The sequence below is a fragment of the Lissotriton vulgaris genome, chromosome 7 (genome assembly GCF_964263255.1).
Source record: "Lissotriton vulgaris chromosome 7, aLisVul1.2, whole genome shotgun sequence".
Taxonomy (NCBI): Eukaryota; Metazoa; Chordata; class Amphibia; order Caudata; family Salamandridae; genus Lissotriton; species Lissotriton vulgaris.
Window position 1 is genome coordinate 551,832,208 of NC_141695.1, and position 26,907 is coordinate 551,859,114.

General features: G+C 47.0%; 1 protein-coding gene across 7 annotated transcripts in view; it reads left to right on the plus strand.

Annotated features, from left to right (window-relative positions):
* The window catches only part of MYH10 (myosin heavy chain 10), a 1,221,191-nt gene that overhangs the window by 1,019,456 nt on the left and 174,828 nt on the right, over nt 1-26,907 (plus strand). For all 7 annotated transcript variants that reach the window (XM_086930637.1, XM_086930640.1, XM_086930641.1 and 4 more), the window contains one exon: nt 15,998-16,121. In XM_086930637.1, coding sequence (XP_086786763.1) covers nt 15,998-16,121 — 124 coding nt within the window. The remainder of the gene's footprint in view (nt 1-15,997; nt 16,122-26,907) is intronic.

Below are 26,907 nucleotides of genomic sequence, written 5' to 3' on the forward strand. Positions count from 1 at the left end.
TTTATCCCCCCCATTCTCAGTCCTCACTTCCACCCTCTAACTCAGGGGTCTCCAACCTTTTCCATAGTGAGAGCTACTTCTGATCAGTGAAAATCATTGTGAGCTACTAAAGGCGTAGCAACTCGCGAATTGTTCCCTCAGATCCCCCACGCCCAGTTTAACTGACTAAAGGGCATCTACAGAGAAAGAGCTACCCATTTAATGTATGCAATGCACAACATGAAACCAGAAAACCTAGCAATAATCAAGGCTTTTCTCTTCAACAAACTGTGTGATCCTGGCCTCTGCAGTCACCAGGTACGTAGACTACAATCATAAGAAAGTATAGGGTCCTGCGGAGCTGTGTAAAGCTACCAAAATACTGAAAACAATAAATTGCACGTCTGTCTCTCATGTCTTGTCATCCAACACACGGTTCATTCCCATAACACGGTAAATGTGCATCGGTGGTCATCACCCATGACACGAAATAAAATAATGACAACACCATTCCAACCACACACCCTACATGACGTAGCTTTCTCACCATGTAGTACTTCAGTTCCCCAAAATTACTACATCATATTTTCTTTTTCTTTAATATTACATATGACAGCACCTTGAAATGCTTCAGTTCAGAGTGTGCACTGCACAAAAATATCCCCTGACAGACTATAAAGGGGCAACATGCGGTAAGAAGCTATTCCACATGTATGGTACACAGGACTTCCCTCTTAGTTCAATAATATAGCATTGTCATGAGTGATGATTGGAGTCCATGACTGTTTCATGTTTAAAAATGATCATTCCTAAAAATGCCTCTCGATGCAGTGATATGATTTGATGGTCTGATTAAATGTTTCTCCTTGTTGGAGAAATACAAGTAGGTCATTTTTAAAAGATACCATTTCTGTATGACTTTTGTATAATTATTTTACAAAATGTTCAAATCTGTGAAGGAAGGGGTCATACGCCTAAATTGGCTCATGTCTCAACTTTCCCTGGTCAATGGCTGCAGAAAATATAGCCACTACAGGGGGTAGGTACTTTTTGCAAATGGGATGAATTTAAAGTGATTTGTTAAGACTTAAGAGCCTTATGTTCATTATGCCATCAAATTAACACTTCATTTGAAATTTCTCCCAGTATTTCATTAAATTAAAGCAACGTTTTACAGGGATTTTTTGTTTAATAAGGTAGGTCTTGCATGTTGTCCGTAGGCACAAAACGAAGCCAGGAAGTTTTTTTGCATTTCTCTCATCATTTCACTAAATTGTAATAAGAAGAAATGTAAAATGATGTTTGTGGCCACAGCTGCCAAGTTTTCGGGTTGCTTACGTGTGACATTTCTATGTTTTCAGTATGTGCATGTGTGACATTTCATTTCTAATGAGTGACTCTGTGAATTACACTATTATGGTTAGAACTGAGCAGTAATATCCATGCAAATAAATATGTATCAGAAATTACCCACTTCTGAGGCATGAAACGTTCAGGCAAAAACCTTAAACTGATGTAAAACCACTAAAATGTAAAGTCCCGATCCAGTGTGTGACCATAAAACAGATCAGGCCTCGAAAAAACGTACAAACATGACCTAACCTGCATGTCAAATAACTTCAATTATTTGCTCACCCTTTAAAGAGGAAAGTATATTTTTTTATTTAGTGTCACAGTAAAATAGTTTGGTCATAGTCAGACAGATTAACCTCACAAAATGCATTGCCCTGTAACTATTAGTAGAACGCAACACGGTCTATTTTCTTTAAAAAAATATAGGATAAATGAAGGTGGAGAAACTTTCTTTAATCCTGTTATTTAGGAAAACTATTTTGTTCAAGACGTTTCAAGTGAAGACTCAAATTGGACAAATATTATCAATGCCACATTTGACAGATGATTTGTTTTATCTGTGTGCTAAATATACAATGTTTTAAAGATAAATATGCCTCTCTGTGCAACAGTAGACAATTCTATATTTGTCCGCAGGCCAAGCGTAAATCGGAAAGTAGGCTGCATTTCAGGTCAAGGTATTTCAAACTACCTATCCTAAGACTTGTTATTACCTGAACTAAACATCTCACATCCCTATTTGGTTCCCCACAAAGTGCACCCAGATGATTGTAGGCTTACCGTAGCTTTGTCTTACTCCCGGTGCTTGCTCTGCTGGTTCGCGCTTACAGCAGGGGCAGAGGCTCTCTCTCAGAAGGGGGCAAGTGTAAGTCGAGTGAAATCCTTCCAGGGCTCTGCTAACTGCAGGCATCCGTCATCCCTCTATGGCAGTAGTCAATGTTGGTACTCTGCCGATAGCTTCACACTAAGCAGAAGTTGCAGAGACTTTTCTCTTGACTGGGCCTGGGGCTCAGAAGAGTACGCAGATTGCATGCTGCCTGCAGTGCTGGTTTACGGTGGCTGCAGAGGATTCTTTTAATGAGGGCTAAGGTCAGTGCTCCCGCCTATTTTCACGAGGCTGCAACCATTGTCTGCCAGAGTGTCCCCAGGACTACTAAATCATATTCCGACGCCTAATCTATGCGCACCAAAGAGAACGGTTTACTCTGTCCCGCATCACATGGCTAAAAGGTAACACTTAACACTAGCAGCTGCTGGTACCCGGAATAACAAATGTAGGCTGCCACATAGACAGGCACGCCATGCTAGAAATAAGAGGAAAGGCACCACCCCTCTGAATCATACCTGGGCCCTGCCGGTGATGATCACTCTGGATTGGATTTTGCTTTGGTATTGCCTTGATGCACGCAGTGTCAGGCCACATGGTACCTCTGAAGCGGCAGCAGGTCAGAGCGCCTCAGCTTTATTGAATCACGCACTGTTCACGCCGGCGTGACGCCACCCACCTTGCTAGAAAGAATAAGAGGCCAAAAAGGCCTAAAAATAAACACAATGTCAGCGATACAGTACAAAAGCAGGCATTGGGATTCGAGCTACTGGTAGGATGCTGACGAGCTACCGGTAGCTCGCGATCGACCGGTTGGAGACCCATGCTCTAACTAATCACGCAGGGCACACCACATCTATTAATTTAACTTCCCATCCCCACAACAGGACCATCACCAATCCCATATCCCCCCCCACTCTCAGCCCCCAATATCATACCTGCTCCCCCATCACCACTAACATACACTCAACCTCCACCCGGCGCTCTCCGCTTGCCACCAATGCCCCCATCTGCACCTCCAACCTCCTCCCTACTTCATCCACACCCATCCCTCTCAAACCCTCTCTCCTCTCTAACACCAACCCGTGCACCGACGCCACGGAGCCCTGCACGAACACCAACTCACCCCCACACCCGCTCGCTCATTCCCAGGTCAGTCACTCACCCTTGATGTCCACCCCCATCACCAATACCTATCCCACATTGGACAAGATTATGTCCACCCTCCTCCAGCTCAAAGAAGACATTCACACCATCAAAGAAGACGTGCACACCATCAAAGGACTACTCTTCACACACCCCAGTCAGCCCTCACGCTCCACCACCCCCCTCCCATCTTGCCCCCCTCCCGCCCGGAAGGTTCTCCCACTCTACACCCCCCACACTGGACCGCGATCCCCGTTCATAATCGCAACAATCACCCCCGGCGCCCACGCAACACTCTTTCGGACCTCGACGCACTCACCCTCCTCCGCTCCCACGACCAAGCTCCCCTAAACAACACAACCGCCACACACCTCTCCATTCCCACGATACACTCAAATCCCCGTAGACCCCCCACACTAAACAACAGAAGCTCCGTCCCCAATAACCTTAGAAAAGTCCCCCTCTCTCTAAAACCCTCTACTTCCCTAGACACACCCCGTCTCAAATGCACACTCCTCAACTGCAGATCGGCCTCTAAACACTCCTCCGCCATCGCTGATCTCATCTTAACATTGGACCTTGACCTGATCATCTTAACTGAAACTTGGCTAACCGAATCTTCTACACCTATAATGGACATTCTGGTTCCCCCCAACTATCACATCATTAGACTTGACAGGTCTGGCAAGATAGGTGATGGAATTGCATGCATATACAGGAACAACCGTTCTGTTCTGAAAGTCACCGCACCTTCCCTACCCTCTCCAACTTCCTGTGAATACATCTGCCTCGATATCTTCAGTGAGGGCAAACCGATATGCTCTCTTCACGGCATTTACCACCCACCCAGGGACAACCTCACCTTCGCCCAACAAATTATGGATATGATCTCAACCAACTCCGGACGACAGCTCACCCAAATATACCTTGGTGACTTTAACCTCCACTGGAACGATCAAAATGATGCGGTGGTAAATAGTCTTAAAAACTTCCTCGACGCCCTTGACCTCACACAATTTTGCAACAGCCCAACCCATGAGAAAGGCTCTATCCTCGACCTTATCATCTCCAAAGAGGACGCTATCCAACTGGAGTCTATCCAACCATGTGACTGGTCAGATCATCATATTGTCACTTTCTTCATCAACGAAAAGGTCAAATTCAACACGGTGCAATCCGCTAAGCCTAAAGTCTGGAAAAGAGACCTGAAAAAAACTCAGCCCTAACAGCTGCGACCTCCTACTCCCTCCTTCCGGCGCTACGGACGTCCAATCCTTGACTGACCACTATCTCAACGCCATGACCTCAATAATTAATGAGGCTGCACCCATGCAGCTAAAAAGAGTCTCTGCTAAAATCTCCAATCCATGGTACGACGGGAGTCTCAATGAGGATAGACGAGCCATGCGAATGACAGAGCGCACCTGGATATCAGCACCCTCTGCACTGCACCTAAAAACACTGAAGTAAAAAAGAAACGCCTACTTCAGGAAAATAAAGCGCTCAAAATCAGACTTCTTCAGCCTCCAGCTCGACCAAGCAAAAAACCGTCCGAGAAAACTGTTTGAGCTAATCCGTTCACAATCCAAGGACCAACCACAACCACTCAGCCCTATGCGCGAAGCACCCTCCTGTGAAGACTTCGCTGCTTTCTTTATCCAAAAAACTGACAACATAAAGAGTGATCTCCTCATTGATGCAAGCCTCTACTCCAAACCCCACTGTAAACCCACTGAACCAAAAAACAATGCTTCATGGTCATCCTTTGACACCTACTCTGAAGAAGAAATTGGCAAACTGCTCAGCACACTGAAACCTTCCAACCACCTCACGGACCCCCTCCCTGCTAACGCTGTCAAAGACTTCACCCCTTTGCTCCTTCCACTCTGGACTAAAATTATCAACAGCTCACTTCAACAAGGAACCATCCCTGACTCCCTCAAAGTTGGACAAGTCACACCTTTACTAAAGAAACCTACAGCCGACCCATCTGATTTAAACAATTACTGTCCCATTACCAATATCCCCACTCTCGCCAAACTCCTGGAAAAATGCGTACAACTACAATTGACTAAACACATTGATCAGTTTGATCTCCTCAACCCTCATCAATCAGGCTTCCGAGCAGGACACAGTACAAAAACTGCTATGACGCACATAATTGATGACGCCCTACAATTCCTAGATCAAAATGATACCCGTCTCCTCATCCTTCTTGATCTCTCATCAGCATTTGACACCGTCAAACATGAGAATTTACTCGATCTTTTAAACACAAGAATGGGTCTGTCTGGGACTGTTCTCAAGTGGTTCACTTCCTTCCTACACAACAGGTCGCAAAAATTCAAGAGCAACAACCTGATGTCTGCGCCAATACCTGTATCGTTAGGTGTCCCCCAAGGATCCTCCCTATCCCCAACGTTGTTCAACCTAGTTATGGAACCGCTCACCACCTTGCTACAAGCATCCAATGTACTCTTTCACATGTACGCCGATGACACCCAACTATATCTCAAATTACAATCCCCCAAAGACATTTTACTGCTGAACTCAACGATCAGAAGCACCCAAGCCTGGCTTGCTGACAATCATCTCAAAGTCAATGCTTTGAAAACAGAGTTCCTACTGATCTCACCTCCCGCGAAGATCTCTACCACTCAACTTTGGCTTAAACACCTAACTGCACTCAATGTCCAACCCACTGTCGTGGACTCAGCAAAATCTTTAGGCATAACACTTGACACCAATCTCAACATGCAGCAACATATCAGCAAAGCAACTAAGGGAGCGAACTACCAAATCAATACCCTGAGGAAACTTAAACCCTTCCTCCCAGCCAAAGACTTCCAAACTGCAGTACAAGCACTAGTCATCCCTCGAATAGAATACGGCAACATCGCCCTCTGAGGTCTCCCTCTAACTACTACTGCACCCCTAAGAGCTTCTCTAAACGCTGCAGCGAGACTCATCACTGGGTCAAAAAAACACTCGCACATCTCCCCTGACTTAAAATCCCTGAACTGGCTGCCTTTTGAAGCCAGAATTCATCTGAAAATTGCCTGCATGACACACAAGGCTGTACACCTGAGCTCACCCGGATACCTCACCCAGAAGCTGACAATCTCTGGCGGCTCTAAAAACACTAGAGGCACAAACAATCTTCTGCTAAAACCTCGAAGATTCCGGAAGGAAAAAACTTGTAAACACTCCTTCTCAGGAATGGCACCCAGGATCTGGAACTCACTCCCTCCTGAAAACAGGCTTTTCTCCTCCATCACACTCTTTAAAAAAGAAGTAAAAGCTATCCTCATGGCTAAATACACTTGGAATTATTAATGTGGATTTTTAAAGTCTCTGCACCGATCTGTATTATCTGTTCGATCCCTGCGATTATCTGTATTATTTGTATTGGTGACTTACCTGACTGTCTATGCTCACACTTACTGTACTACTTGCATTGTTGATTTATCTGTTTTACTGTGCCTATTACCTACAATTGCGCTATACCTAATGCCTGTTATCCACTCTCCTGATTGTATCCCCTGCTCTGTAAAGCGCTCTGATATCTGCAAAGATCTTGTTCGCGCTATATAAAACCTTCAAAATAAAATAAATAAATAAAAAATAATTAAAAAAAAAACGCACCATGGTGCTTCAATATCTTCGTAGGCACGCCCCTGATGTTGTACTCCTACAGGAAAGGTAGTTAAGAAACTACTGGAAGTGAGCACTGTTCCTGTCGGAAACAAAAACTGTTTTCCAAACTATAATAAAGCTGCTAATTCAAAATTTGACTAAGCTCTTTGTCAGTATATGAATGAATGTAATTGTTGTATTATACATGCATACAATTATTTTAAATATCGATAATCAATCAGTATCTCATAATTCAATAATATACATAACCAACATGTGTCATTGTCACAGTCAATTGAAAATGACACTAGTACAAATGTATTTTAACCAAATACGTTCACTATACCACATGTGTGAACTAATCACCAAAAACGTTCATTATTGAGTAAACATATCTTCGACATTGTTTTTACACTTCGGCAGTGCCCAATGCATTTCGGGACCCTTAGGTACCCTTCTTCAGGGGAAAAATCCTGCAATAAAAAAAAACATGAATCACAAATCTATAACCACAAATACATGATTATTAATACTTAGATACACTAAATTAATAAGAAAAACATTTGACACTCATCGGGGGATACTTTCAGTGTGGGTGACCTGTTAATGGTGAAGTTCAAGTTCAAGTTCAGAGATTTGTATAGCGCACTACTCACCCGTAGGGTCTCAAGGCGCTTGTGAGAGGGGGTGAATTATTTATCAAATAGCCAGGTTTTAAGTTCCTTTCTGAAGGAAATGTGGTTCTGTGTGAGGCGGAGGTTAGAGGGGAGAGAGTTCCAGGTCTTGGCCGCCAGGTAGGAGAAGGATCTTCCTCCCATGGTAGATCTGTGGATGCGCGGAACTGCGGCAACCGCTTGGTTGGAGGATCGTAGTTGGCGGGTGGTTGTGTAGAAGGACAGTCGTGTGTTGAGGCATTCGGTTCCTAGTTTGTAGAGGGCCTTGTGAGCGTGGGTGAGGAGACGGAACGTTATTCTCTTGTTGACGGGAAGCCAGTGGAGGTCTTTCAGGTGGCCGGTGATGTGAGCTTGGCGGGGTATGTCCAGTATGAGTCTGGCAGATGCGTTTTGGATGCGTTGGAGTTTTTTCTGTAATTTGGCTGTGGTTCCGGCGTAGAGGGTGTTACCATAGTCCAGGCGGCTAGTGACCAGTGCGTGGGTGACTGTCTTTCTTGTTTCGGTGGGGATCCAACGGAAGATTTTTTTGAGCATACGGAGTACGTTGAAGCAAGAGGATGAAACGGCGTTAACTTGTCTGGTCATCGAGCGGGAGGAGTTTAGGATGAAGCCCAGGTTGCGTGCGTGCAGATCGGCCTCTAAACACTCCTCCGCCATCGCTGATCTCATCTTAACATTGGACCTTGACCTGATCATCTTAACTGAAACTTGGCTAACCGAATCTTCTACACCTATAATGGACATTCTGGTTCCCCCCAACTATCACATCATTAGACTTGACAGGTCTGGCAAGATAGGTGATGGAATTGCATGCATATACAGGAACAACCGTTCTGTTCTGAAAGTCACCGCACCTTCCCTACCCTCTCCAACTTCCTGTGAATACATCTGCCTCGATATCTTCAGTGAGGGCAAACCGATATGCTCTCTTCACGGCATTTACCACCCACCCAGGGACAACCTCACCTTCGCCCAACAAATTATGGATATGATCTCAACCAACTCCGGACGACAGCTCACCCAAATATACCTTGGTGACTTTAACCTCCACTGGAACGATCAAAATGATGCGGTGGTAAATAGTCTTAAAAACTTCCTCGACGCCCTTGACCTCACACAATTTTGCAACAGCCCAACCCATGAGAAAGGCTCTATCCTCGACCTTATCATCTCCAAAGAGGACGCTATCCAACTGGAGTCTATCCAACCATGTGACTGGTCAGATCATCATATTGTCACTTTCTTCATCAACGAAAAGGTCAAATTCAACACGGTGCAATCCGCTAAGCCTAAAGTCTGGAAAAGAGACCTGAAAAAAACTCAGCCCTAACAGCTGCGACCTCCTACTCCCTCCTTCCGGCGCTACGGACGTCCAATCCTTGACTGACCACTATCTCAACGCCATGACCTCAATAATTAATGAGGCTGCACCCATGCAGCTAAAAAGAGTCTCCGCTAAAATCTCCAATCCATGGTACGACGGGAGTCTCAATGAGGATAGACGAGCCATGCGAATGACAGAGCGCACCTGGATATCAGCACCCTCTGCACTGCACCTAAAAACACTGAAGTAAAAAAGAAACGCCTACTTCAGGAAAATAAAGCGCTCAAAATCAGACTTCTTCAGCCTCCAGCTCGACCAAGCAAAAAACCGTCCGAGAAAACTGTTTGAGCTAATCCGTTCACAATCCAAGGACCAACCACAACCACTCAGCCCTATGCGCGAAGCACCCTCCTGTGAAGACTTCGCTGCTTTCTTTATCCAAAAAACTGACAACATAAAGAGTGATCTCCTCATTGATGCAAGCCTCTACTCCAAACCCCACTGTAAACCCACTGAACCAAAAAACAATGCTTCATGGTCATCCTTTGACACCTACTCTGAAGAAGAAATTGGCAAACTGCTCAGCACACTGAAACCTTCCAACCACCTCACGGACCCCCTCCCTGCTAACGCTGTCAAAGACTTCACCCCTTTGCTCCTTCCACTCTGGACTAAAATTATCAACAGCTCACTTCAACAAGGAACCATCCCTGACTCCCTCAAAGTTGGACAAGTCACACCTTTACTAAAGAAACCTACAGCCGACCCACCTGATTTAAACAATTACTGTCCCATTACCAATATCCCCACTCTCGCCAAACTCCTGGAAAAATGCGTACAACTACAATTGACTAAACACATTGATCAGTTTGATCTCCTCAACCCTCATCAATCAGGCTTCCGAGCAGGACACAGTACAAAAACTGCTATGACGCACATAATTGATGACGCCCTACAATTCCTAGATCAAAATGATACCCGTCTCCTCATCCTTCTTGATCTCTCATCAGCATTTGACACCGTCAAACATGAGAATTTACTCGATCTTTTAAACACAAGAATGGGTCTGTCTGGGACTGTTCTCAAGTGGTTCACTTCCTTCCTACACAACAGGTCGCAAAAATTCAAGAGCAACAACCTGATGTCCGCGCCAATACCTGTATCGTTAGGTGTCCCCCAAGGATCCTCCCTATCCCCAACGTTGTTCAACCTAGTTATGGAACCGCTCACCACCTTGCTACAAGCATCCAATGTACTCTTTCACATGTACGCCGATGACACCCAACTATATCTCAAATTACAATCCCCCAAAGACATTTTACTGCTGAACTCAACGATCAGAAGCACCCAAGCCTGGCTTGCTGACAATCATCTCAAAGTCAATGCTTTGAAAACAGAGTTCCTACTGATCTCACCTCCCGCGAAGATCTCTACCACTCAACTTTGGCTTAAACACCTAACTGCACTCAATGTCCAACCCACTGTCGTGGACTCAGCAAAATCTTTAGGCATAACACTTGACACCAATCTCAACATGCAGCAACATATCAGCAAAGCAACTAAGGGAGCGAACTACCAAATCAATACCCTGAGGAAACTTAAACCCTTCCTCCCAGCCAAAGACTTCCAAACTGCAGTACAAGCACTAGTCATCCCTCGAATAGAATACGGCAACATCGCCCTCTGCGGTCTCCCTCTAACTACTACTGCACCCCTAAGAGCTTCTCTAAACGCTGCAGCGAGACTCATCACTGGGTCAAAAAAACACTCGCACATCTCCCCTGACTTAAAATCCCTGAACTGGCTGCCTTTTGAAGCCAGAATTCATCTGAAAATTGCCTGCATGACACACAAGGCTGTACACCTGAGCTCACCCGGATACCTCACCCAGAAGCTGACAATCTCTGGCGGCTCTAAAAACACTAGAGGCACAAACAATCTTCTGCTAAAACCTCGAAGATTCCGGAAGGAAAAAACTTGTAAACACTCCTTCTCAGGAATGGCACCCAGGATCTGGAACTCACTCCCTCCTGAAAACAGGCTTTTCTCCTCCATCACACTCTTTAAAAAAGAAGTAAAAGCTATCCTCATGGCTAAATACACTTGGAATTATTAATGTGGATTTTTAAAGTCTCTGCACCGATCTGTATTATCTGTTCGATCCCTGCGATTATCTGTATTATTTGTATTGGTGACTTACCTGACTGTCTATGCTCACACTTACTGTACTACTTGCATTGTTGATTTATCTGTTTTACTGTGCCTATTACCTACAATTGCGCTATACCTAATGCCTGTTATCCACTCTCCTGATTGTATCCCCTGCTCTGTAAAGCGCTCTGATATCTGCAAAGATCTTGTTCGCACTATATAAAACCTTCAAAATAAAATAAATAAATAAAAAATAATTAAAAAAAAAACGCACCATGGTGCTTCAATATCTTCGTAGGCACGCCCCTGATGTTGTACTCCTACAGGAAAGGTAGTTAAGAAACTACTGGAAGTGAGCACTGTTCCTGTCGGAAACAAAAACTGTTTTCCAAACTATAATAAAGCTGCTAATTCAAAATTTGACTAAGCTCTTTGTCAGTATATGAATGAATGTAATTGTTGTATTATACATGCATACAATTATTTTAAATATCGATAATCAATCAGTATCTCATAATTCAATAATATACATAACCAACATGTGTCATTGTCACAGTCAATTGAAAATGACACTAGTACAAATGTATTTTAACCAAATACGTTCACTATACCACATGTGTGAACTAATCACCAAAAACGTTCATTATTGAGTAAACATATCTTCGACATTGTTTTTACACTTCGGCAGTGCCCAATGCATTTCGGGACCCTTAGGTACCCTTCTTCAGGGGAAAAATCCTGCAATAAAAAAAAACATGAATCACAAATCTATAACCACAAATACATGATTATTAATACTTAGATACACTAAATTAATAAGAAAAACATTTGACACTCATCGGGGGATACTTTCAGTGTGGGTGACCTGTTAATGGTGAAGTTCAAGTTCAAGTTCAGAGATTTGTATAGCGCACTACTCACCCGTAGGGTCTCAAGGCGCTTGTGAGAGGGGGTGAATTATTTATCAAATAGCCAGGTTTTAAGTTCCTTTCTGAAGGAAATGTGGTTCTGTGTGAGGCGGAGGTTAGAGGGGAGAGAGTTCCAGGTCTTGGCCGCCAGGTAGGAGAAGGATCTTCCTCCCATGGTAGATCTGTGGATGCGCGGAACTGCGGCAACCGCTTGGTTGGAGGATCGTAGTTGGCGGGTGGTTGTGTAGAAGGACAGTCGTGTGTTGAGGCATTCGGTTCCTAGTTTGTAGAGGGCCTTGTGAGCGTGGGTGAGGAGACGGAACGTTATTCTCTTGTTGACGGGAAGCCAGTGGAGGTCTTTCAGGTGGCCGGTGATGTGAGCTTGGCGGGGTATGTCCAGTATGAGTCTGGCAGATGCGTTTTGGATGCGTTGGAGTTTTTTCTGTAATTTGGCTGTGGTTCCGGCGTAGAGGGTGTTACCATAGTCCAGGCGGCTAGTGACCAGTGCGTGGGTGACTGTCTTTCTTGTTTCGGTGGGGATCCAACGGAAGATTTTTTTGAGCATACGGAGTACGTTGAAGCAAGAGGATGAAACGGCGTTAACTTGTCTGGTCATCGAGCGGGAGGAGTTTAGGATGAAGCCCAGGTTGCGTGCGTGGTCTGTAGGTGTTGGTGCTGTGCCCAGGGACGATGGCCACCAGGAGTCGTCCCAGGCTGAGGGTGAGGATCCTAGGATGAGAACTTCCTTTTTGTCTGAGTTAAGTTTTAGGCGGCTGTTTTTCATCCATTCGGCTACTTCTTTCATGCCTTCATGAAGATTGGTTTTAGCGGTGTTAGGGTCTTTGGTGAGGGCAAGGATCAGCTGGGTGTCGTCAGCGTAGGAGATGATGTTGTGTTGTCGCGCGATGGATGCGAGGGGACTCATGTAAACGTTGAAGAGGGGGGGACTGAGTGATGATCCTTGTGGGACTCCGCAGATGACTTCGGTGGCCCCCGATTTGAATGGGGGAGTCGGACTCTCTGGGTTCTCCCGGCGAGGAACGAGATGATCCAGTCCAAGGCTTTTCCTTGTATTCCGATGTTGCTGAGGCGTTGAATGAGGGTGCTATGACAGACTGTGTCGAAGGCGGCGGAGAGGTCGAGTAGGATGAGGGCAACTGTTTCTCCGTTGTCCAGAAGCGTTCGGATGTCATCTGTTGCTGCAATGAGGGCGGTTTCGGTGCTATGTTTGGCTCTAAAGCCGGACTGTGAGGGGTCGAGGGAGTTGTTTGATTCCAGGAAGGCGGCGAGCTGGCTATTAACAGCTTTTTCAATGACTTAGGCAGGGAATGGGATGAGGGAAATGGGGCGGTAGTTCTTAAGTTCAGAGGGGTCAGCTGTGGGTTTCTTCAAGAGGGCAACTGAGTTTGGCGTGTTTCCAAGTTTCTGGGAAGGTAGCGGAGTTGAATGAGCAGTTGATTACATCTCGGAGATGGGGTGCGATGATGGAGTCTGCTTTGTTGAAGATGTGGTGGGGGCAGGGGTCGGTTGGCGAACCTGAATGGATGGAGTTCATTAGGCGGATGGTGTCTTCAGTGGTGATTGGGTTCTATGTGCTAAGGGTGTTAGAGGGCGGTTCGGGTTTGGGAGTGGTGGGCTGTCCTTTCGAAATGCTAATGAAGCTGTTATTGGGAGTAGGTCCCAGAGTTCTGTGGCGTGTTTGTGGATCGAGCGGGTGTTTAGCAGGATGCATTTGAGGTGGTTCCAGTCGGAGCTGTGTTTGGAGATCGTGGATTTGGTGTGGGTCTTGATGCAGGTGAACTTGCAGGAGTGGCAGGCGAAGGGACAGTGGGTGCGTCCTGGGGCAGCTTCGTAGCAGTGCGATGTACGTCCGGGGTTAAGGGCTAGGAGGGTTGCGGCGTCAAAAGTTATGCGTGCGGAGTGGGTATGGCAGGGACCCAGGGGGTCTGGTGCTGGGCGCGGTCCAGGCGCAGACGGGCGTAGACGGGCTTACCTTTGGCGCACCTTCGGCGCGCATGGGGCGCGACCGCTGCGCGTAAAAGCATCTGCCATAAATGGTTGGCGGGGTGAGGGGCGAGGGAGGGTCAGCTGGGAGGCGGGAGCGGGGCGGAGCTATGGGCCGGGAGGCACAGTCACAAGATGGCGGCAAAAACAAACGAGAACACAGGGCGAGTGTGTATGTGCAAGCAGGCAAGGATCTTCACAGCATTTAAAGCGGACTTCTAATTAAATTAAAGCGCTACAGTAAAATGCCAGCACGATCACCCAACAATGATTCAGGCACATATATAATGTGAAAGCACGAGCAGGACAGCAATGAGACAGGCACCAATTGTAACACGCTGTAAATAAACAATAAGCGCTACGCTTTAAAATGATGCACAGAAAGATTGAAATGTCACAGAGCAGCAAAGCAGCTAAGCGCTACGATACCCATTGGCCAGGGGAGCGTGGCCCCTTCTCAGACTGGAAGTGAGAGAAACCATAACCTGTGTTCACTAGATCATATACACTAAATCGTAGGAAATGAATATGTTATAATGCTAAATCAACAGCTGATTTTAATTGATTCAAAGTTTGACTCCATTTATCTAAAAACAACTATAAAAAGACAAGTGTCTAATAATCGAGGGTTACTATTAGTAACAAGTGTCGTTCCTCTTTGGTTGGTATATGGTCATTATAAAAGTGCAAAGGGGTGCTACTTAATGACTGTGGTTACTCGACCCATGCAAGGTTGTAACTGGAGAAGTTCAAGCCATAGATATTGCGTATATACACATTGCAGCACGCCTACCTAAATGCGCCAAAATGTAGTCAAAAGATGAACAAGCGAAGATAACTTCATGGATGTCAAATATGAACTTTTGAGAATAATGGTCTTCAAACTGCAGGGAATTATGGACGAAGTAATTGGGGCAGAGGTTCCGCTAGAGGCCAGATGGCACGTTCTGGGGGTGACGGGTGACATTACCTGGCCCAAGGGGGACAAGATATGGCTAGCCCTTGCCAGTATGGTGGCAAAAAGGAACATAGCTCGACTCTGGGGGAGTGACCTGTCACCAACGGTGGAGGAATGGGAGCGGGACCTAGACTGGTGCCAAAGGGCGGAGAAAGTTATTTATAACAGATGGGGTTGCCACAAGAAATGGGAGAAGATATGGTTGGCATGGAGACGATACAGGGGGGAATGGTTGAGTACCCCAGCTAGTTCACCACTGGGATGAGTGATGCCCCTATAGGAATTCATCCTCTGACTGACCCGCTCTGCGAGCACTTACTGCACCCTACTGTTTGAGGGACTGCCCGTCCACAGTTGCAAGAGGGAATGGCCACTAAGCAAGGAGGGGGGGGGGGCATAGCATGGAGGGGGGGGGGCCTGGGCAGGGTGGGTAGGGGAGCTTAAACATAGAACGTTGAATTTCGTGAGGGGTGCGCTATGGGGATTGGCCTACATACATCTCGCCAATTGATTTTTACATTTGTATGATTGTAATTGTACCAATGCACTTCCGCTGCTATCTGATGTGTATTTTAATGGAGCTGTTCTGTTTCAATAAAAAGATTTTATTTAAAAAAAAAAAATTAAAAAGAATATTTGTCAAGCATCTAAATAGACTTGGCTGTAAATGTTTACAAAGCATCACCGCTTGAAATCAGTGAAACCATTAGGCGTCTTTTATAGATAATGTTTCCGCTTTTTTAGCATAGCTGGTTCATATTATTTTCCATGCTCATCTCCATTGAGCAGAACAAGTATGAGATTATTTTAGAGATGAAGTAACTTAACTTTGGTAATATCTTCACCTTTCTCCCATGCCGATTATCATGCACAAATATGTCCTACAGTGCTCTTAGGCGCCATTCTCCATACTCTGTATTCCTGTAAGTCCTGTTACATTTTCGATTTCAGATACTGTAAGATGATATTGAAGCATCAGATAACTTTAGGAACCCACCACTGCGTGTGATGTATACAAAAGATTGGTCTCTTTTTCAGATCTGCTTTACTCGATGAGAAACGAAGGCTGGAGGCCCGTATTGCCCAAATGGAGGAAGAGCTTGAGGAAGAGCAGAGCAATATGGAGCTATTAAATGACCGATTCCGCAAGACCACTTTGCAGGTGAAGTTTAATCAAATTGCACTCCTATTTCAGAACAACATGCTCAGTTTGTAAGGACTTAAAGCCTCACAAGTTATATGAAACACTATATAAACAAGTAATACAATATATGTAGATTACTAATCCACAGTACAACATCCTTACATAATGCTTAACTGTGATTATGAAGATATCAGCAGAAAATATTATGGAAGCGTGGCCTAGGGAGGCTAAACAAAGCCGAAACTAAAGATGATGAAGAGACTAATGGAAAAACAGCCACTAATAATAAGTGCTAACACAAATAGCTGTGGATGCAAATAGAAAACTCTGAATTGGCCATTACAAAGGGGACCAATTTAGCCATAGTAAGTAACGAGTTTAAATCTGTGAAAATCCTAAAAATAAAACCATGTTTGATGTAGGAATCAGTACCAAGCGAAACACCGCTGTTTACAAGGTACAGTTACAAGGTGTAGGAAAGTGACCCTTTTTGCATAGTTTCCCCCTAACTTTTTGCCAGATACCTTATGTCAACTTGAGTGTATGCTGGGACCCTGCTGACCAGGCTCCAGCATCTGTTTTCTTTCCCAAAATTGTACCTTTGTTTCCACACTTGGCATGCCTCTGGGTCACATGTAAGTCCCATCAAAACAAACTAGCATTTGCAATGCAGTATGTCCTGCATTTGCGAGAATTTGAGCTATTGGCATTGTAAATGACAATGCCTTTTATGTATGTGTTTTGAAAAACTGCAAGCGGTGTGTAAACACGCACTTTGTACTTCTAGTCCTTTCTTAAGAGAAGCAAGGCTGGCAGTAAAAGAAGCGCAGTCATTGCCAGCCTTGCAACTCGAAAGCAAGGACTATAATTACAAAGTACGCCCTCGCAGGTTTTCAAAACACACAAATAAAATGCATTGTCATTTGCAAAGCCAATATCTCAAACTCTCGCAAATGCGAGACATATTGCATTGCAAATGCTTGTTATATATAAGAAAGCGGAGACAAAGTCCCCACGCCCAGCATTGGCAGCCGTCCTATATTGGCCAGCCTTTCAATAGGCTGCGGGTATACAGACTGAAAATACACGAGAAAAAACTTCTTCCTCCAATCGGATTTGAATAATTTATAAAATGTGGGTCCATACAGCGCGGGGACACGCCGTCGGCGTCACCATGTGCTCTACAAATCTCCCTATTATTATTTTATTATTATCATATACTCAGGTTTGCTGACCATCTGCGGACGAACGGTCCAGGTATCTAACTTGATTGAAAGATCAAATGAATTTCAAGCCCTCCCAAGGCACTTTTCTAGTTTAATCAACATTGAAAACGGAAACCCCTCATTAAAAAAAATCATGTCTAGAATTTTAGAAGCCACAGAAGGGAATTTCCATTTCAGACCTTCTCTCTTACCAGTGTCACAAAAACTTTTGATGTGATCACGGGACCTCAAACACCTTCCAGATAGTTTTAGCGCTCCCAGCACCAGAAAGAGGAAGTGCATTAGGATCTATACAGATGCCTCCATTCATCCACCAAACCTTCAACAGGAAGGGCATCCAAACATCAAGGGACACAAAGGAACTTCGGCCTGTGCCTGTCTCAATAACGCATTAAACTAAGCATTTTAGTGCGTTTTTCGTTTAAGCCAAAACCGTGCACCACCATGACTGGGAACATACATTTTTTTCGGTGGGGGGAGGAAGGGAGGGGACTATGAAGTTCCCTTTGTACCATCTCCGCTCTGCTTCCCTGCTGCTCCTATCCCCCCCTCTACCCCTCTCCCTCCCCCCACCACCACCCAATCCCCCCGTAACAGGTGGAAAACTTGTCAATGTTCTGGAACCAACATCCAATGCTAAATTTTTAGGAAAATTAATTTTAAATAGAAAAAAATAACCATTTCCTGAAATTAACACCAGGCACGGTTTAATGCAGATGGATAGAACATCATTTGAAGTAAAACACGCGGGACAGGAGTAGAGCCAAACAGACATACATTTCCTTCTTGGTTTAGTTTAGTCTGTGCCGGCAGGAAAAATTCATGTAGCGTGGGGGGAAAATGAAGGCTGTATTTTTACACTGACCTAGGGGTAGCGTGGGTGGAGGTACTGCTTGGAAAGGCAAGGGGCGTACATGTTGGACAGGCCTCGTGAAGGGCCCGCTCCCTCCCCGCATGATAAAGCCCGGACGCCGGCTCTCCCTGTATCCCCAGAAAGGACCATCCCGGCAACCCACCGAGGCAACCCGCAACCCGTCCCCAACGGGACGCCTGCTCCCGAACACCCCAGTATCGGCTGGCCCGGGCCTCCATCAGCACCATTGCCCCGGCCCAGCCGCCATCTTGGACACTGCATCACGAGGCCGCGTGGCCTCAGCTCGACCCCAACCCTGGGCCTGGCCAGGCCCCGACATTGAGGCACCACCATCCACCCAGGAGGTGAAGAGACCACTTGGCAGGTCAATGGGAGAAAGGAGTGTTGATGGCTCTCCCCCGCCAGGTGTCGATCGCCCCCGGCCTCCCCGGGCGCTGGCTCCACCCCCCTGCTGGGTGTCTGGACTCCCTCATCCCGGACCTCCCGACCTCCAAGCGCGAGGGTCCGGACATCAAAGGAGACCAGACCTATAACTGGGGCCGCTCCAGAGCAGGAAGGCAGTTGTATCCTGGAGTCGAGAGACACCTTGAAGAACTCATCCCTGACGGACTGCTGGCGCTGCCGCAGCCTTGCCTTGTGAACCACCTCTGAAGCCTGCTGGCGCTGCCGCGGCCCTCTGCAACGTGCACCTTCGCCTTGGCCTGCTGGCGCTGCCGCGGCCCATCCTTGTGAACCATCGCTCCGGCCTGCTGGTGCTGCCGCGGCCCCTCTGCAACGTGAAACCCTCATCCTAGCCTGCTGGCGCTGCCGCGGCCCTCCTCGTCGTAAAGCCTTCATCCTGGCCTGCTGGCGCTGCCGCGGCCCTCCTTGCCGAGAACTATCATCGTAGCCTGCTGGCGCTGCCGCGGCCCTCCTTGCCGAGAACTATCTTCCTAGCCTGCTGGCGCTGCCGCGGCCCGACCTTGCAGACCCCTGAGCTCGAGGATTGTGAGCTCCTCCTGGCCGCCCCTGTACCGGACCGGTACCAAGACTGTCCCGCTACCCCTTACCCTACAGAGACTAGAATTAGGAGGATCCTCGTGTCCTGCCCCCACTGTATCGTTGATAACCTTGCCTCAAGAACCCTATATAAAGTGTGCAGATCTCATCCTTGTGTGGTGTCCATTTGTGGGGGGGAAAGTTACTTGTCTGTACGATCGCAGGAGACGGCCCTCACCGGAGGCCTCTCCCCCTGTACTCGGCCGACCCTCTGGGTCTCCATCTAACAGTACACAAATTAATTGAAGTCACAAAAGGTGCGCTAATGGATGAAGAGGGGTGACGGAAGGGAGAAGGTAAGAGAGCAGGCGAATCAATATCTGTTGCTTGGAATGCGCTGAATGGAAGAACCGTCATTACCATGTCAGTGAGAGATGCATTTCGATATTCGGGTACATTTCAACGTGTCAGTCTGGAATAGGAAGATGATTGAATTTTCCTAAATTACCATACCATAGAGTTTATTCCACAAGACCCCCTCCTCTCAGGCTGCCTAGAGCGTACCTTGGCGTGCACGACGCTCAGGTGAAAGGGCCTCACCCCAGGTGCAGAGTTGTAAAACACTGCGGGACCGCACTATGTCTCTTTGAAATGCCCAAGGAAGGTGTGGCGGTGTCTCCATGCAGCTCTGCCCCTGAGAGCCCCATCCCAGCTGCTGACCCCTCCAGGCTTCTAAAGCACTTTCCCCGGGCAGAGTCAGACCATGAGCGCGTGCTGCTGCGGCTGGGGTGACCAAGGGAACAGCGAGCTCCCAGGGGAGGATGCTGCAAAACTCCACCAGTGAGGGTGACACGCAGGGCATGCGTGGTTGAACCACATGCCTAGCTGACGGAAATGCTCTTTTAGATGGTGTGACTAAAAGTTTACGTTTTACTGAAAGAAGGCAGCCGCTTGTTTATATTTGCATCGCCCTTTCACTTTATCAATAGGTGCCGCCCCGCACAGCACTCACGGGGTGGGGCAGCAGCTATTGCAAAAATAAACACACGCCGCCATTGCCAAAGCGGACTGAAAGAAAATAGTGCTTTCTGACTAATGAAAGAGACCGTGTAACGCCGCAAGTAAAAGATCAAGTCGTTATGGGCGGTCACAAAAGAAGACAGGGCGGTAACAAGGAGGGACTAAGAAGCCCCATATTGAATCAGAAGTCAGCATTTACCAAGGACAATGACACCAGCCAATGAAAAATATGGGCGGAGGCTTCCACAGCCCTTCTATAGCATACCTTACTACAGCATGCCTTGCAGAGTGAGTAGCGCATGCGCTGCAACTCTAGGCTCGACTTAAAAATGTACCCCTGCTACCAAGGGCCTCTGAGGGCTGCAGCATTTATTATGCCACCTTCAGAGACCCCTCACCTTAACACCTACACACTGCTATTGCAGGCTGCGTGTTTTGGTGCAGACCAAACAAAAGGGTCGACATCACACACATCCCCATGTGCCATGCCCACCAACACTGGGTGTGGCATGGGTAAGTTACCCCACTCACAGTCATAAGGCAGGGCGCTTCATACCACAGGTGAGGGAATAGCTGCATGAGCAGTATGCCCCTACAGTGTCTGTACCATTCACAGATATTGTAAGTGCAGTGAAGCCATTTTGTCTATATGGACTGGGAGTTTGTCATTACAAACCCCGCAGCTGCATGATGGCTTTACTAAAAACTGGGAATTCTGATGGATACATCTGCCAGTGGATTCCTCACCTTTTGAATATCCCCTGCGTCAACCAGCATTCGGACATTTTTTATATATCTCTCCACGCCGACGAGGACGACGTCACAGAAGCCCAGCTCCGCTCGCGACTCCGCTGATGTTACTGGAGCCATTAGAGAGCCTCAACGGCGTGATGACGTCAGTTCCCTTTTTTCCGCGCCGTCAACGCTAAGGGTTTTTCTTGGAGCTCAGAGGATTCTAGAGGAGCAGAGGTTTCATTTGGAACAAATGGAGGAAGGTAAGATTCAGATGATTATTTTGGAAAATTAAGGGAAGCAAGTGGCATTGATTTGTCTCCAGAGTGGAAACTTTCACCTACATCTGATGCTCCTTCAAAGGATGTGGTTCCCTACCACACAGTAATAAAAAAGGCAGCAGAACTTTTAGATCTTCAGCTTCCCACTGCTGAATTTAAATCTAAATTTAAGTCTTTGAGTCTTCAGACTCCGTCTAGAGGTTCCTCGTTCAGGAGGTATAGAGGTTTTGGGAGGTCGTCCTTTCGGACCTACAGACAACCTCAGCAGCAGCAACAGCAGCAGAAAAAACACCTTATACAAGTCCTACAGGTTCAAGAGTAGAGGTCGTCCTCGAGGTCGTCAACCCTCCTCCTCCTCCTCCACCTCTCCTCCTCTTACCACAGCAAAGCAGCCCTAGATCCACCATTCTGGATCATGTTGGTCCTGTGGGGGGTCGGCTTACTCATTTTCTGCAATATTGGGAATTGGTCACTACAGACCTTTGGGTTCTCAATCTTGTGGAGAATGGGTATGCTCTTCCCTTTTGGGAATTCCCTCCAAATTACCCTCCTTGTCAAGGGTCTTGCTTGGAGGACCACCTTCTTCTCCTGCAGGAGGAAGTCCTGGCTTTACTGAAAAAAGCTGCGATAGAGGTGGTGCTAGAGCAGGAAAGGGGTCAGGGATGCTACTCTCGGTATTTCCTGATACCCCAGAAGGATGGCAGACTACGTCCAATCCTGGATCTCAGGATCTTGAACCTTTTTCTGAAGCAAGAGAAGTTCAAGATGCTCACCCTTGCGCAGGTTCTTCAAGCGCTGCAACAGGAAGCCTGGATGGTGTCGATTGACTTCCAGGATGCGTATTTTCATATCCAGATCCTGATGTCGCACAGGAAGTATACCCGTTTTATGGTAGGGTCGTTACATTATCAGTTTGCGGTTCCCCCGTTTGGTCTTACTACTTCACCTCGAGTCTTCACCAAGGTGATGGCAGTGGTGGCAGCCCATCTCAACAGGTTAGGGATTCCAGTTTTCCCCTATCTGGACGACTGGCTGATCAAAGGGGAGTCGCCAGAGAAGTTGCTTCATCATCTGCAGGTAACAACTGTTTTACAAATTGGGTTTCTCGATAAACGTGCCCAGGTCTCACCTGGTGCCCTCTCAGCGCAACCTGTTCATAGGGGCGGTACTGGACACTACTGTGTGTTGAGCATTCCCACCTCCTCAAAGGATTCTCGACATACAGGAAATGTTTCCTTTTTTTCAATAGAGCGGACGATCCAGTCCTGAAGGTCCTTCGCCTGCTCGGTCTGTTTGCTTCCTGCATTCTGTTGGTCAACCATGCATGCTGGCACATGATGGCGCTCCAGTGGTGCCTCCGCAGGCAGTGGTATCAGCACAACAGAGATCTCAGGGAGTCTGTGAGGATCTCCAGAGAGGCTGCAGCGGATCTGTCTTGGTGGCGCATGGAGGGCAATCTGTCTCAAGGAAAGCCCTTCCATCTACCTCCATCGGTGACCACCGTGATAACGGATGCATCCACTCTATGGTGGGGTGCTCATCTGGGGGATCTGGAGATCAAGGGTCTTTGGTCTCCAGAGGAAAGGTTGCTTCACATCAACCTTTTGGAGTTGCGGGCAATGCGGTTGGCGCTCAAGGCCTTCCTCCCTTCCCTTCGCAGTCAGTCCGTTCAAGTCTTGACGGACAAAACTACTGCGATTTGGTATTTCAACAAGTAGGGAGGAGTGGGGTTGCATTGTCTCTGCAGAGAGGCTCTGCATCTTTGGTCCTGTACCATCAGATTTGTATAATGGCAAATCATCTGGCCGGAGTTCTGAACGTGTGTGCGGACAGTCTCAGTTGGCAGTTCTTGGCAGACCACGAGTGGAGGCTTCATCCGGAGGTGGTTAGTCACGTCTTTCTGGCGTGGGGAATTCCTCAGGTGGACCTGTTTGCCACTCATGAGAACGCGCACTGCCCTTCATTCTGCAGTCTCCAGTATCCGATGCAGGGAGCTTTGGGAGACGTGTTTCAGTTGAGTTGGGGCTCACAACTCCTGTACTCGTTTCCTCCCATACCCTTGATTCCTCGGGTTCTGAGGAAGATTCGCCAAGACCTGGCCCAAGTCATATTGATTTGGGCCCTTGATTGGCCAAGAAGGGTGTGGTACACAGATCTTCTCCACCTATCCTCGTGCCCTCTGCTCCGTCTCCCACTCAGGTCAGACCTCCTCTCGCAGGGTCAGGTTCTACACCCCCACCTCCAGAGCTTACACCTCCATGCCTGGAGATTGAACGGGGCAATCTGAATTCTTTCTCTCTCCTACCTGATGAGGTGGATGTTATTCTTTCGAACAGGCGACACTCCACCAAGACTATTTATTCTTATAGGTGGTCTAAATTTGCCTCATGGTGTGGAGAAAAGTCTATTGACCCTGTGAGGGCTTGTTTATCCGACATCCTTCAGTTTGCTCTTTCTTTAGCCCAGCAGGGTTTTGCTGTTACTACTGTGAAAGGCTATTTATCGGCTTTGTCGGCATTCATTTGTTTGCCGGATCAGCCGCCTTTATTTAAATCACCCATTGTGTTATGGTTCATTAGGGGCCTTGCCAACAAATTTCCATCTACTCCATTTGTTGTGCCTCAATGGGACTTAAATCTTGTCTTAACCTTCTTGATAGGTTTTCCTTTTGAGCCCTTGCACAAGTGTCCCTTGAGACTGTTGTCTTCTAAAACAATATTTCTTGTTGCCATTACCGCGGCAAGGAGGGTAAGTGAGCTTCAAGCTCTGAGTTCGAAACCCCCATTCTTGACAATTCATGCTGATAGAATGGTACTCAGGACCAGGGCTGCTTTTCTGCCTAAGGTCGTAACTCCTTCCATCTGGGGCAGTCTATTACCCTTCCTACTTTCTATCCTCCCCCTCATCCTTCCAAAGAGGAGGAGCGGATTCACCTCTTGGACCCTAACAGGGCGGTGAGTTTCTACCTTGATAGAACTAAGGACTTTCGAGTGGATGACCAGCTCTTCGTGGCCTTTGCTGGCTGCAGGAAAGGCAGAGAGGCGCACACTTTCCAGATGGATTATCTTTTGCATCAAGATCTGTCACTCTTTGGCATTACTGCTTAGATTCTGAGGTGAGGAGGGACTGTCACTTTGCGCCTTCCGTCCTACAGGACTTTTTGGTATAGAAGGGTGGACACCCTCCTCCAGGAGTGGGGACTGCTGTGGGACTCTATTCATAAGGTGAAGAATCCACTGGCAGATGTATCCATCAGAAGAACAAGTTTCTTACTTTTGGTAACGCTTAACGCTTTTTTTGGTGGATACAGTATCAGCCTTTGGATTCCTCACTGGCCCACCCGCCTCCCCGTTGTCCATCCTTCTACACCTACAATGTTGATATTGTTTATTATTTACTTTCAATGGAAGTGTGTTACTGAATTGTTTTTACACTGTGTGTGTTGGTTTGAATACTATGTACTATGTATACTGTGCATATTTATGTCGGTCCGTCTGTGTGCCTCGAAGGCATGGAAAAAAGGGCGGAACTGACCTCATCATGCCGACGAGGCTCTCTTATGGCTCCAGTGACGTCAGCGGAGTCGCGAGCGGAGCCGGGCTTCTGTGACGTCGGCGTGGAGAGCTACAAAAATTTCCGAATGCTGGCTGGCGCAGGGCATATTCACAAGGTGTGGAAGCCACAGGCAGATATTGTATCCACCTGAAAAAGCGTTACTGAAACATGTTCATTTGGTACCAAACATCTCAGCATAATAAACCCTCATTGATGCCAGTGTCGGATTTATTATAAAATGCACTCAGCGGGCATCTTGGAGATGCCCCCTTAAAAAAAACGACAAACTTCTAGTGTATTTGCTGACTGGTCCCCGCCTGCCAACCAGACAGGTTTCTAACCTCATGGGGTGAGAGCCTTTGTTCTCTTGGAGGTCAGAAACAAAGCCTGCTCTGAGTGGGGGTGCTTCACACCTCTCCATGGCAGGAACAGCAACACTTGCAGTGAGCCTCATAGGCTCTTACTTTGTGATTTGGGCAGCTCCATCTAGTGGAGATACCCACCCTCCTGTCCAGGCCCCAAATTTGGTGGCAGGACAGGTGGGAACATAAGTGAAGAGAGTAGGAATGTCCACCTCAGCCTGGCACACCACTAGGGTTGCCAGGAGCTGAGATGAACCTCTCTTAGAAATTCTCCATCTTGAATTGGACAATTAGGCCGAATAGAAACAGGGATGTGCTCCTCTCCCCTAAGGGAGGGGGCACCCAAAGGGTGTAGTCACCCTAGTTGACTGTAGCCAGTGGATACTGCCCCGACATCAGTAACACCCTTAAATTTAGTTTTTAATGGCCCTCCTGAACCTTATTCCTCCGATTTGACAACCTAAGTAGGACCGAAGAGCCGTGCAGCAGTGGATAGGATAACTGACTTGGCCCCAGCCCTACCGACCTGTCTTCTCCTCCTTTAGCAACCCTGCTCCAAAAAACCTATGTGGCCTGCAGCCAGCAACCTCTAAGAACCTTGGAGGACATGTGCTTTTTTCAATAAAGACTCCTGTCTCCCATGGACAACTGATTTGTCCAGCCAAGAAACCAACACAAGGACTCAGGATCCTGGTGTATCAGCAACACTTGCACCACTCTGCACCCGACGCCCGAGTCCAGTTGGCCCACTGACCCAGTTAGGTCGCCCCAGCAATCCTGATCTGAGATCCAGCGTTGGACGACTTCCCCCTTTACGCCTGTAGCCTCAACCTGAAGGGTCCCCGCGACCAGATCTTGTGAGAAAATCCGACATCGAAAGACACCCCTGCACCCACAGCCCCCCGGCCATGGTGTGCTTGTTGGAAGCTGGCTCAGTATATACTATACCAAAGTGAGGTATAGTGTGCACATAGGCCAGTGGAACCCCAAAGGTAGGCAGGGGTAAAGGTAGATAGCACCTCACTCTATTTGTGGTAGTGTGGTCGAGCAGTAAGGCAGTATCAAAGGACAGTGTTAAGCATTTGTTGTACACACTCAGTCAGCAAATGAATCCACACACTCAAAGACTGAACTTCAGACCAATTGTTTTTGTATTATCTTTTAGTTATTTTATTTTCTATAACCAAGTAATAAGTATTTTACAGTAGTAATGCAATTGAAATACAGTTTGAATGATAATTGTATATGCACTTTGCTTTGATTTACAGTATGGATGCAGAGAAATGCAATACTTAGTAAATGCAGTACATAGACTTGAATAGGCTTTTTGAGTAAAATAGCAGGTAAGTAACTTTCAAGGTTACTAGGCTTACACAGAGTAGTATACCTAAATACTACTCTGGGACATTTCCTGAAAACAGGTAAGTAAAATCGGTGTTGTTAGATTATACAAAATCTCAAAACTCCACACTTAAAAACTTTTCACAGACAGTCAATGTTATCCTATGGATGAAAATAGTGTTATCGGTTTTGAGGTAAGTATTTGGTAGTGGGAGTTGGGGTTCTGGGTTAGACTCGGGGGACCCCCAGGGTCGAGGATGCACTCTAGTTTCACCCTCAGCAGCCGGGTGCAGAGTGCTGAGGCCCAATGTTATCCAGTGGGGGATAGGGGGCCACCTGTTGGTGGCTGATGGCGAGCAGGCCACACGGTTGTGGGAGCCAAGCTCAGGGCAAAGGTTGGATCCAGTTTGGCATATAAAGTGCACCCGCAGTGGC